The sequence below is a fragment of the Rana temporaria genome, chromosome 8, assembly GCF_905171775.1.
Source record: "Rana temporaria chromosome 8, aRanTem1.1, whole genome shotgun sequence".
Lineage (NCBI taxonomy): Eukaryota > Metazoa > Chordata > Amphibia > Anura > Ranidae > Rana > Rana temporaria.
The window spans coordinates 188,230,808-188,244,780 of record NC_053496.1 but is presented as its reverse complement, the minus strand read 5'-3'; the positions used below and the strand labels follow the sequence as shown (position 1 = coordinate 188,244,780).

Sequence of the window (13,973 nt, the reverse complement as noted above, 5' to 3'; positions counted from 1 at the left end):
AGAACTCCTCTTTAAATAGAACAGTAATATTCATCCACAATATCTCCCAGGATATATACAAAGAGCTGATCACATGCCTTTAGAACTGGGTAGGAGCCGGACAGTCTACTCCTACTATAGTTTGTTGCCTACTGGGCTGAGGAGGGGGGAGATCACTGTTTGTATTGTTAATTGTAATTAGCTTCTGCTATTGTGAGAAGGTTTTCTATGTTTCTATTTATGATAATGTTGATTGTGTCTTCTGAGCTAAAAGACGGCAAGTCTGTCCTGAAAGGTCATGCCTCTGAGTCGCCTAGGCTGTCTAAACGATTAGTAATTAGCTCATGTTAATTAGGTTTCTGGTTACAGTTTGTATTGTCATCCTTGTGTATATATTTGTGTGAGATCTCAAAGAAAGCGCTCTGGTGGCGCTGGGCAGCGTGGCTCTCTCCGTTGGCGCTGGGTAGCGTGGCTCCCTCTCTGGCTTCCGCCCAGCACACACATGTCGTTCTTTGTCCTGTAGCACTCACTTCCTCTGCTTTTTTCCAGGCTGCGGTCTCTCAATCTCTCGATCGAGCCGTAGCCTCCTTCTTGTGGAAAATGGGGCCGCCAATCTTCGGGACTATATGTCCCATGATGCTCTCCTCTCCTAGTCTCCTTTGATTGGCCCTCAGTTATGTTCAATAGGGAAGGAATCGAGCGGGCAGGTAGCTGGGCGGGGAACCTGGTGAGGTTTGGGACACCATGTGCGCTGAGCTGGTAGGAGAGGGTCCCAGGACAATTTTTGGTTTCGGGGTGGAGTGGTTCTTGCAGGAGTTCGAAGCGCCCCTCCCCTTGGTCGGCAATACCAGTTTTGGAGTAAACCAGAATAAGAACTGTTTATTTGGACTCTCACAGAGAATTTATTCTATACAGGAGGACACCCCCCCCCCCCCCTCCTGATCATATTACCCTAACAATACAAACTGTACACAGGAATATAATTACAGCAAACAACATATACAAACATGACATAAATTAGCCACCTGGATGACTCGGAGGTCTCATTCCAGGTCAGACTTGCCGACTTCAAGCTCACTAAAAACAACACACGTTATTACAAGTATGAACACACCCCCAATGGTTTGCTAGCAGACAGACAATAGGTGTGTTAATTAGCACAATCAACAACGGGTGAAAGACCCTTAGGAGGCACAATAGACCTACTTACAATAAACACATTATAGCAGATGACCCCAAACAGGTGGCTTGCTGACGACACCAACATCTGCTATGAGTCCCACAGTGTGGAGCAGTCATTGCTGGAAATGTGGCATGTAGGCCTTTAACATGGATCCCAGAGTCTGTGTGTCTTGGGGAGACAGGGACTAGAATCTAGACATGTGCACACTGAAATATTTTGTTTCAGAAATTCGTCCAAAAAAATACATTTATTTAGTTACTCCCGAAATTCGTTTTTATTTATTTCGCTTCGTTAAAAGGTCGAATCTGTCATCGAAGGCTCATGGTGTTCGTCGAATGTTCTAAGAAGATTCGGCGAAGCAGCTAAAGTGTACGACGCCGCGATCGTACATTTCCGGTCGAATGCTCCGCCCACACGCTATAGTAGAATTCTAATGTTGTATATCACGAGTAATAATTATATTTATTAATTATTATTACTAGTCAACCAACATTAGACTTCTTCTATAGCCTATGGGCGGAGCATTTGACTGTAAATGTCCACTCGTGGCGATCGTATGTTTTTAGTTGCTTTGTCGAATCTTCATGTCTCTATAATGTCGAATCTTTTCTCTCTGTGTCGAATAATCTTGGACTAATAGAGTTGAGGTTAGGCACATTCGACCGCAGGTTCGATAGACACAGATCACTATTGTCACCGTCATGTCGAATCTTCTATCTATATCGAACTGTTGTAGCAACTGAATGAAAATAAAACAGTTTTATGCCTTACATAAACAGCGTATATTACTGCGACGGGCGCAAGTTCGTTCGTGAATCGGCGTATCTAGGTCATTTACATATTCAACACGTAAATCAATGAAAGCGCCCCTTGCGGCCAGCATAAATATGCGCCCAGGCTCCGACGGCGTAGGAAACTTACGTTGGTCGGATGAAGCAACATTTCAGGTGTATCTTGCATTAAGAATCAGGCGCATTACTCCAAGAGTCCCCCAGGCATACACCTCACAAAGAGCAGTGTTCCCTTAAACATCAGGGCCCAAGAGGTTAGCATTCAGTCCCCTCCAAAAGCCTTCGTCCCAGGTGCGTCTATCACACATTACATACTCCTGACCCCTGCACTATATACTCTATGTTGTACATTACATACTCCTGACTTCTGCTCTCTCCCCTCCACCCACTGCTATATATACACATAATATGTATTCTCTTTTGTTACACCCATTTCCTACCAGCTGGACATTTTAAATCTGATGATGTGATTGGAGCTCAGACCTTTACATGTTGATAATAATGTGATAACATCCTCAGACTTCGGAACCTTAAACAGAAAGTGATAATGAGAGGGAGGAGTCAGTAACCCAATGATGGTGGTCTTCATGATCAGTCCAGTCTTCATCTTGGTTGTTTAGTGGAATCTAAGGGTCTGTTAAAAGGGGGCTTCCAGATTCCAATAAGCATCCTGCCAGCAGACCCCCACACCCACTGCCCAGGGTTGTAGGAAAGAGGCCCTTGTCCCCATCAACATGGGGACAGGCTGCTTTGGGGTGGGGGGAATTGTAAGCTCCTCAAAGACAAAGCTGCCTGATGTGGGCGGAGTCCTGGTTTAGGGGAACCAATCAGCTCATGTCTAGTAATAATCTTTGTATTTCTATTTTAGTAGATGGACGGGAGATGAGGAAAACCTCAGAGGATTGTCTCACTTTGTCTCCAGACTGTAAAGTGGAAGATGAGGACATCACACAGCATTCAGAAAACCCCACTATCTTGTATATTGCGGTGCCCCACATTGTGGTTGGACCATCGTATTCCTCTTATCCTGAGGAAGCTCAGACTGTGAGGGACGGTGCAGTCCTTCCAAAACATAAGAGGTTTCCCTGTACTGAGTGCGGAAAGTGTTTCTCTTGTAAATCCAAACTTGATCTTCATAAAGTAACTCACACCGGAGAGAAGGCACATCCCTGTACTGAGTGTGGGAAGCATTTCAGTTCCAAAGCCAGTCTTAATGAGCATAAAAAATCTCACACAGGAGAGAAGCCGCATTCCTGTCTCGAGTGTGGGAAATGTTTTTCACATAAGGCCCATCTTTACCGACATCAGACATTGCACACAGGAGAGAAGCCGTATTCCTGTCCTGAGTGTGGGAAATGTTTCCGTTTGAAAGGCTATCTTTCTGTACATCAAAGATATCACACAGGTGAGAAGCCATATTCTTGTACTGAGTGTGGGAAAAGATTTGCACACAAACCGCATCTTACCAGTCATCAGAGAACTCACACGTTGGGGGAAAAGCCGTATTCCTGTCCTGTGTGTGGGAAATGTTTTGTTCAAAAATCAGAGCTTATAAAACATCAAAATTCTCACATAGGAGAAAACCCGGGTACCTCAAATGTCCATCCGGCACCACACAGTGTGGATGAACCATCGTATTCCTCTTATCCTGAGGAACCTCAGACTGTGCGGGATGGTGCCGGACCATCGTATTCCTCTTATCCTGAGGAACCTCAGACTGTGCGGGACGGTGCCGGACCATCGTATTCCTCTTATCCTGAGGAACCTCAGACTGTGCGGGACGGTGCCGGACCATCGTATTCCTCTTATCCTGAGGAACCTCAGACTGTGCGGGACGGTGCCGGACCATCGTATTCCTCTTATCCTGAGGAACCTCAGACTGTGCGGGGCGGTGCCGTTTTCCCAAAAAATAAGAGGTTTCCCTGTACTGAGTGTGGAAAATGTTTTTCAAAGAAGTCCATTCTTTACACACATCAGAGGACCCACACAGGGGAGAAGCCGTATCCCTGTCCTGAGTGTGGGAAATGTTTTTCAGCTAAGGCCAATCTTCGATATCATCAGCAACGGCACACGGGGGAGAAGCCGTATTCCTGTTCTAAGTGCGGGAAATGCTTTATACAAAAATCAGCGCTTGTTACACATCAATGGTCTCACATGGAGAAAAAGCCTTATTCTTGTTCTGAGTGCGGAAAATGTTTTGCAAGGAAATTCATTCTCAGCACACACCAAATGTCTCACACAGGTGAAAAGCCGTATTCCTGTCCTGAGTGCAAAAAATGTTTCTCATCTAAGTCCCATCTATCTGAGCATCAAAGATCTCACACAGGGGAGAAGCCACATTTCTGTCCTCAATGTGGGAAACATTTTGCAAGTAAATCAAGCCTTGTCAGACATCAGAGATCTCACACGGGGGAGAAGCCGTATTCCTGTCCTGAGTGTGGGAAAGGTTTTTCAGATAAGTCCAGTATTTACAAACATCAGAAATTGCACACGAGGGAGAAGCCACTTTCCTGTCCTGAGTGAGGGAATTGTTCCTCACTGAAGTCCTGTCTTCCTGTACATCAGGGATCCCACACAACCCTCGAGGTGTATTAGTGAGTGCGGGAAATGTCTTGTATGTGAATGTTGCTGGACATGTGGGGAAGAAGCACACCCTGATATACACCTCAGATATACTCCATGGCTGATCTTCATCATGTAAGAAACACTTCATAAGGAGATCAGAGATCACCAAAGACATGGATGAAGTGTTGTACCGTGTTGGCCATTGATAGCAGGAGAAAAATAAAAATGGAGTCATTACCTCTCATTGGCCGAGTACATTTTGTGGTGTAAAAACACATAGAGGTGTGTTGTTAAAATATTTGAATAAAAAACGAATATCAAATTTTTTGCTGTATTTTATTTCTTGATGATTTCCTATGTTCATCGGCTCCATCTATTGATCATGATGTTGTGATGGGCTATTTTTTACTAATGGAGGTACAGTATTTCAGGAAAAAATACCACATGATAGCCACTAGATGGAGCTGAGGATCATAGGAAATAAATTTGTCATGGCTGGATAAATGCTTGGCACATTTTTAATAAAATATACCCCTTCAGCAGACATGGATTGCTACAAATAACTGAGCTCTTCCTTATGTACATATGTGTACAGCAGACATCGAACAGACAATTTAAATTAATCCAACTAACAATCTGGGCTGGCCCAAGAGATTGTGCTGCCTGGGTCCAAGAAAAATCACGGCCATCAAAAGGCCCCCACATCCATTATTTTATATATATATACCATGATAATAGCTTAATGCCGCGTACACACGATCGGAGTTTCCGACAACAAAACCAAGGTTTTTTTTTCCGAATGTTGACCCAAACTTGTCTTGCATACACACGGTCGCACAAATGTTGCTCGGAAATTCCGAACGTCAAGAACACGGAAAGGTACAAAACTAAGACAAGCCGAGAAAAAAGAAGTACAATACAGTAGCATGCGTCAAATTGATTCCGAGCATGCGTAGGATTTCTGTGCGTCGAAATTGGATACACACAATCGGAACTTTTGTTGTCCGAAAAATTGAGAACCTGCTTTCAAATATTTGTTGTCGTGAATTCCAACAGCAAATCTCCGATGGAGCCTACACACCGTCGGAATATCCGACCAAAAGCTCACATCGAACATTTGTTGTTGGAAATTTCCGATCGTGTGTATGCGGCATAAGTTTAACATTTGGAGACCAAGACTTTGGAGAGAGGTGTGTGCTCCAGCCAGGAGAGGTGACCCACTCAGGAGAATGCATCCCATGTTGGAGGGAATCCTTACCCACAGGACTGTAAAAGTTGGGACAGCTGTACTAATATTTTTCAAAAGCGGATTGGACTTTGCAAAAGCGTTTGACACAGTTCCGCACACACGGCTCATGTGTAAGGTAAAGTCTACAGGATTGGAAATATCAGTTTGTAAATGGATAGAGAACTGTCTAAATGACAGAATTCAGAGAGTCGTGGTTAATGATTCTTACTCTGAATGGTCTAAGGTTATCAGTGGTGTACCCCAAGGTTCAGTGTTGGGACGCTTATGCCGCGTACACACGATCGTTATCCGGCATGAAAAAAAAAAACAACGTTTTTAAAAACGTCATTTAAAATGATGGTGTGTGGGCTTCACATTGTTTTTCGGCTTCTGAAAAACAACAAAAAAAATTTCGAACATGCTGCATTTTTTAACGTCTTTTTAAAAATTTTCGTTTTTCGGGTTGTAAAAAATGATCGTGTGTGGGCAAAAATGAAGTTTTAAACCCACGCAAAAGCAAGTTATGAGACGGGAGCGCTCGTTCTGGTAAAACTACCGTTCATAATGGAGTAAGCACATTCATCACGCTGTAACAGACAAAAAAGCGCAAATCGTCTTTTACAAACAAGGAATCAGCTAAAAGCAGCCCAAAGGCGAATAGAACTTCCCCTTTAGAGTGCCGTCGTACGTGTTGTACGTCACCGCGCCTTGTTCTTAATTTTTCAAAAACGATGGTGTGTGGGCAACATAGTTTTTAATGATGAAGTTGGAAAAACTTTGTTTTTTGGACATGCCGAAAAACGATTTTGTGTACGCGGCATTACTTATTAATATCTTTATAAATTATTTTGGGTCTGGGATCAAAAGTAATGCCCCGGACACACAAGAAGAAATTCTGTCAGAAAAACCTTAGATGGTTTTTCCGACAGAATTCCGCTCAAGCTTGGCTTGCATACACACGGTCACACAAAAGTTCTCTGAACTTTTGACCGTCAAGATGTACAAAACTACGACGAGCACGAGAAAATGAAGTTCAATGTTTCCGAGCATGCTTCGAATTGTTTCCAAGCAAGCGTCGGAATTTTGCACGACGGAATTGCGACAGATGATCAAAATTTTTTCAGTCGGAAAAATAGAGAATCTGTTCTCAATCTTTTGCTGGTGGAAATTCTGCCAGCAAAAGTCCGATGGAGCATACACACAGTCGGAATTTCCGACTAAAAGCTCACATCTGACTTATGCTGGCGTAAATTACGATCGTGTGTACGCGGCATTACTCTGAATGGTCTAAGGTTATCAGCGGTGTACCCCAAGGTTCAGTGTTGGGACCCTTACTTTTTAATATCTTTATAAATGATATTGGGTCTGAGATCAAAAGTAACATTTCTGTCTTTGCAGATGACACCAAGCTATGCAGTGGAATAACGTCCTTGCAGGATGTCTCCAATTTACAAGCCAAACTCAATGCTCTGCCTAATTGGGCGACTATGTGGCGGGTGAGGTTTATAATTGATTAATGTAAAGGTATGCACTTGGGGGCTAAGACTATGCATCATACATACTAGGGGGAGTACAACTGGAGGAATCAATAGTGGAGAAGGATCTGGGGGGATCCGTAGTAGAGAAGGATCTGGGGGATCCGTAGTGGAGAAGGATCTGGGGGATCCGTAGTGAAGGATCTGGGGGATCTGTAATGGAGAAGGATCTGGGGGATCCGTAGTGGAGAAGGATCTGGGGGATCCGTAGTGGAGAAGGATCTGGGGGGATCCGTAGTGGAGAGGGATCTGTAATGGAGAAGGATCTGGGGGGATCCGTAGTGGAGAAGGATCTGGGGGGATCCATAGTGGAGAAGAATCTGGGGGGATCCGTAGTGGAGAAGGATCTGGGGGGATCCGTAGTGAAGAAGGATCTGGGGGGATCCGTAGTGGAGAAGGATCTGGGGATCCGTAGTGGAGAAGAATCTGGGGGGATCGGTAGTGGAGAAGGATCTGGGGGGATCCGTAGTGAAGGTTCTGGGGGGATCCGTAGTGGAGAAGGATCTGGGGGGATCCGTAGTGGAGAAGGATCTGGGGGGATCCGTAGTGGAGAAGGATCTGGGGGTTTTGGTAGATCATAAGCTCAATAATAACATGCAATGCCAAGCTGCGGTCTCCAAAGCGAGGAAAGTCCTTTCTTGTATAGAGAGGGATGGACTCCAGAGAGAGAGATATCATTTTGCCCCCCTGTACAAATCATTAGTAAGACCTCATCTGGAATATGCAGTTCAGTTTTGGGCCCCAGTTCTCAAAAAGGATATCGGAGAACTGGAGAAAGTGCAGAGAAGGGCAACCAAACTGATAAGAGGCATGGAGGAGCTCAGCTATGAGGAAAAAATAGAAGAACTACATTTATTCACTCTTGAGAAGAGGAGAATTAGGCCTCATACACACGATAGGATAGCCAGAGGACAACGGTCTGAAGGACCGTTTTCATCGGTCAAAACCGATCTTGTGTGGGCCCCATAGGTTATTTAACCTTCGGTTAAAAAAATAGGAACAAATTTAACCGATGGACCCTAACCGATAGGTCAAAACCAATCGTTAGTATGCAAAAGCATCGGATAAAAACCTGCGCATGCTCAGAATCGAGTCGACGCATGCTTGGAAGCATTGAACTGTGTTTTTTTCAGCACGTCGTTTGTTTTACGTCACCATGTTCTGACACCATCGGTTATTTAACCTATGGTGTGTAGGCGTGACGGACCATCAGTCAGCTTCATCGGTTAACCTAAGACAACGGTCCTTCAGACCATTGTCCTCTGGTTTACCTATCGTGTGTACGAGGCTTAAGGGGGGATATGATCTCCATGTACAAATATTTAAGGGGTCCATATAGTGAACTTGGTGGAGAGTTATTCACTTTACAGTCATCACAGAGGACACGGGGGCACTCCTTATGTCTAGAGGAGAAGAGATTTCATCTCCAAATACGAAAAGGTTTCTTCACAGTAAGAGCTGTGAAAATGTGGAATAGTCTCCCTCCGGAGGTGGTTCTGGCCAGATCAGTAGATTGCTTTAAAAACTGTGCTTCAGTGCTTATTCAGTGCGAAACGCGTTAGCATTTTTCTGATTGTTTGCAGTGGCGTGTGATGTTCTGTGACCAGTTTTAATAAAAAGGAACGTTTTTGGAGTGGGGCTGTCCCAGCTTCTTCTCTTCAATTTTGCATTAATTGCATTGCCGGCACCCACGGTTTGGATCCAGTGAGTAAAAGTTCCTTGGTTCATCTGAGCAGTTAATTTTCTTCTTGCCTAACTATGTAACTATTAATATGGGGAGACTGAAAAAACGGAGGCAACTAGTGAGTCGAAGAGACTGGAGGTAGGCTGCAAGTCTCGTGAGAGTTGGGGTGTCAGGAGAACCTCTACCCAGAGGTCAGGGGTGGGCCCATGCCAGCAAGGTGCTTCAGCTATATGCTGAGTGTGCCAGGAGAACCAGAGAGCTGGGAGATAGGACTACAAGTTTAGAGAGCCAGGTGGCTCTGTATTTTCAATTTTTTACATGGACAACTGTGTATGTGAAATTTCTGTTACTTTTAGTAAATAAAAGTGGGCCTCTAAGCCTTTTAAAAACAGTTTGGGATAGCATGGAGTTCACTAAAACGCACCTACCACTAAGCTAAGCAAACCCCATATGGTGGTTTTTGGTGAGAGTGGAGATGACCCCATCTATAAGGATATACAGTACATACACACAGGGCCGGCCTTAGGTGTTGAGGCACCCTGTGCGAGCTAATACTGTGGCGCCCCCCCCCCCCCCAGACCGCTACACACTGACCGCTACACAATATACACTGACCGCTACACACTGACCACTACACAATATACACTGACCGCTACACAATACACACTGACCGCTACACAATACACACAGACCGCGAGCGTACAGTCGTACACAGCTCGCAGCGAAGGCCAGCCCTGCTCCCCGTAATTGAGGATAGGCCAGGCCAGCCTCTGCACATGACCACTTGACCCAATCACAGGGCGCCAGGGGCCGGCCTGACACTAAACATGGCCGCTGGACCGTGGGTTCACGGAACCAAAACTTATGATAATGTAGCGCCGGTGACACATACTGGCGCAGGATTGCATCCCCCCAAATGTTGCGCCCGGGGCCTAGGCCCCACTCACGCTACACTATTGCGACTCACATTCTGCAAGCTGTGATGGCCGCACGGCGCCCCTGTTACCCGTGGCGCCCTGTGCGGCCGCACAGCTCGCACACCCCAAAAGCCGGCCCTGCATACACACACACATCACAAGGCCGTGTTCACCCTACGAGACGTTCCTTGGGGCTGCAGTTCCTCTGAGCTTCACAAGGTGTTGATCTCACTTCTACCATAGAGACAGGAAGTTTTTATGTAAGACAGGAAGTGATGTCAGGTATAAATGGCAAGTTGCGGGTGAGAGCTGAGTCAGGAGGAAGTAGAGAAGAGACTTTGCTGGAAGTGGCAACACGATGAAGAGTCAACCGCCCCTCACATCACCGGGTAAGAGGAGACTTTATTGTAAAGGAGAGAGCAGTACGGAGGCTCCACCTAGATCCCCCATCATCTGATAAACACATAGAAACAATGTATTCAGTCAGTGTGTGTGTTTCCTATGTAGCACTGTCCCCGTAGGGCTTGCTGTGTGTTGACTTCTTCGGCCTCCCTCTGAATACCTGCAGACAGTTGCTGGGGGTTCTTCACTTATTCCTTGCTCATTACTCATTAACCCCTTCCCATCGAGCGTATGCACATTTGCAGCCTCGGCTTTAGGGAGTTATACCGGGATGATATGCAGCTGCATGCATCATCTTGGTCCCGTTTTTTTAGAGCGGGGTGGTCAGCTTTCCAGGGATAACAATCCGGGTTGTTATCCTGGAGGAGCGGGCGAGGACCCCCCCTGCGCCGCCTTCCGCAGCTCTTACCGGGCCTCACGTCCCACCGGGAGACCCAATTCTCGATCCACCTTTTCCGGTGGCTAAAGACAGACTGGCACAAAGCTATTTCCGGCTTTGTTACAGTCTCCTGTATGTAAACAGGGAAGTGAAGTCGCAACGTCACTTCCATTTTACTCGGCTGCCAATGGCACCGGTTAAAAAAAAAAAATACAGTATACAGAATCGCCATTTCTCTGCCAATAACCAAGGCTCTATCAATACCTGTGCCCTAATTTGTCAGGTTTCCTTCCACTGTCAAATATGCCTGTCTACTGGACCAGTGTGAAACATTCAGACAAGCTGAGTGTCACCTAAGCTTCATGAGCAGACCCTATCAATCGATCCTGCTCTCTGGTAGGCAGAGAGCATTCTAAATTTACCTAGCAATATTCCTTGTAAGCAGAAAGACCCAAAAACAACAGTCTCTTCTTACACCTACCTAGGAGGGTGCTACACCTACAGATGGGTTCAGTAATGGGAACCCACCAAGAAGATGTCCCCGTCCTCTGTATTCCCGGGATTCCACACAGGAAGGTCACACCATCCCCCACCATCATCAAGTAGATGAGGAACAATCACTGATAGTATCATTAGGATCTGTACATTATCTGCATTGTTACCATTGATGTCATTTCTATTCTATATTCAGAGTGGAAACCTGAGAGATCCTAAAGTTAAGGTTAAAGAAGAGATAAAGGAGGAGGATGATGAGGATGGGGTGATGGAGGAAGAACACAAAGATCTGTACCAGGACACCATGGTGGAGTCATCCAGCTACAGAAACCCACCAGAGAGATGTCCCCGTCCTCTGTATTCCCGGGATTCCACACAGGAGGGTCACACCATCCCCCACCATCATCAGGTAGATGAGGAACAATTATTGGTGGTTATGATTTATACACAAACATGTTTATTATAATGAATGTTTTATTATATATTCAGAGTGGAAACCTCGGGGATTATAATATTGTTGTTAAAGAAGAGTATAAAGAGGAGGATGAGGAGTATGGAGTGATGGAGGAGTTTTCAGAAGGACACAAGGATATGATGGAGCCACCTAATACCAGGAACCCACCAGAGAGATGTCCCCGTCCTCTGTATTCCCGGGATTCCACACAGGAAGGTCACACCATCCCCCACTGTTACAAGGTCGGTGGGACGGAGCATCTAGAACATGGACTGGTGGAGATGATGTGTGGATTTTGTATGTAAGTTTATATCTTACAGATGATATTCTCTCTCATTCTCTTGGTTTAGAGTGGAGATCCAATCGATATAGAATTTGAGGTGAAATCAGAAGAAGAAGAGACGTATGTGAGGGATGATCAGCAGTCTATGGAGGAGGATGGAATAACGGGGACATTTATAGAGGAGGACACTCCTACAGAGATCAGCACAGGTGGGTCATTAACACTAAATCCATTCCTCCACCCATACTGCTCACTGATTGGTCCAGAGTAGGGCGGGGACTGGGTGATATCAGCCTGTAATCCCCTGGTCACTTTCCTGAGCTGTGTTCCCCGTCCTGTATTCCTGTATTTCTCTCGGATAATCTTCCTTCTCTGTGCTGCAGACACAATTTATGTCTCTAGACTGGATTTATGGAGATTCCGGGGTTCAGCTGGCAGCAGAATGTTGATTTTCACCATAGGGTTTGCTTGACCTAGACACCTGGGGTATGTACCTTGGGTCTTCTGCCCCATGCCCGGGTCTAGTGAGATCTCTGACAGAACAATTCTCCCGGGTTACTTGCTCTGTTATTTGCTGGCTGTGCCGGGTGGAGGGATATGTCTGTATAGTCTCAGACCCAAGTCACTGAGTGCAGTCTCAGGAGATGGGAGGCAGCGGTGTGGGATCTCTGCAACTTGTCTCCAGTAATCATTTCATCCGCCACTGATTACTGAATACCAATATCATGAGTCCTGACCCATCACTATATACTCTATGTTGTACATTACATACTCCTGACCCCTGCACTATATACTCTATGTTGTACATTACATACTCCGGACTTCTGCTCTCTCTCCCCTCCCCCACTGCTATATATACACATAATATGTATTCTCTTTTGTTACACCCATTTCCTGCCAGCTGGACATTTTATATCTGATGATTTGATTGGAGCACAGACTTTTTCATGTTGATAATAATGTGATAACATCCTCCAACCTTGGAACCTTAAACATAGTTAACCAGGTTGAAAAAAGACACAAGTCCATCCAGAAACAAAAACAGAAAGTGATAATGAGGGGGAGGAGTCAATAACCCAATGATGGTGGTCTTCAGGATCAGTCCAGTCTTCATCTTGGTTGGTTAGGGGAACCAATCAGCTCGTGTCTAGTAATAATCTTTGTATTTCTATTTTAGTAGATGGACGGGAGATGAGGAAAACCTCAGAGGATTGTCTCACTTTGTCTCCAGACTGTAAAGTAGAAGATGAGGACATCACACAGTATAGTCAAGGAGAAAACCCGACTACCTCAAATGTCCATCCGGCACCACACAGTGTAGATGGACCATCGTATTCCTCTTATCCTGAGGAACCTCAGACTGTGCGGGACGGTGCCGGACCATCGTATTCCTCTTACCCTGAGGAACCTCAGACTGTGCGGGACGGTGCCGGACCATCGTATTCCTCTTATCCCGAGGAACCTCAGACTGTGCGGGATGGTGCCGGACCATCGTATTCCTCTTATCCTGAGGAACCTCAGACTGTGCGGGACGGTGCCGGACCATCGTATTCCTCTTATCCTGAGGAACCTCAGACTGTGAGGGACGGTGCCGGACCATCGTATTCCTCTTATCCTGAGGAACCTCAGACTGTGCGGGACGGTGCCAGACCATCGTATTCCTCTTATCCTGAGGAACCTCAGACTGTGCGGGACCATGCCGGACCATCGTATTCCTCTTATCCTGGGGAACCTCAGACTGTGCGGGACGGTGCCGGACCATCGTATTCCTCTTATCCTGAGGAACCTCAGACTGTGCGGGACGGTGCCGGACCATCGTATTCCTCTTATCCTGAGGAACCTCAGACTGTACGGAACGGAGCAGTCCTTCCAACACATAAGAGGTTTCCCTGTACTGAGTGCCGGAAATGCTTCCATTCTAAATCCCATCTTAATGTTCATAAAAGGTCTCACGCCAGTAAGAAGCCGTATTCCTGTCCTGAGTGTGGGAAATGGTTTTCGCAGAAGTCTATTCTTTACAGACATCAGAGATTGCACACGGGTGAGAAACCATATTCCTGTTCCGAGTGCGGAAAATG

The 13,973-nt window shown here is 45.8% G+C and overlaps 1 protein-coding gene across 1 annotated transcript; it reads left to right on the top strand.

Annotated features, from left to right (window-relative positions):
* Positions 1-225: 225 nt before the first annotated feature.
* On the top strand, positions 226-4,413 carry LOC120910664 (gastrula zinc finger protein XlCGF17.1-like; the record flags this gene model as incomplete). The annotated part of the gene is made up of 2 exons (XM_040322417.1): positions 226-312; positions 3,778-4,413. Coding segments are annotated over exons 1-2 (723 nt in total), but the record flags the coding sequence as incomplete, so codon positions are not given.
* Positions 4,414-13,973: the final 9,560 nt, after the last annotated feature.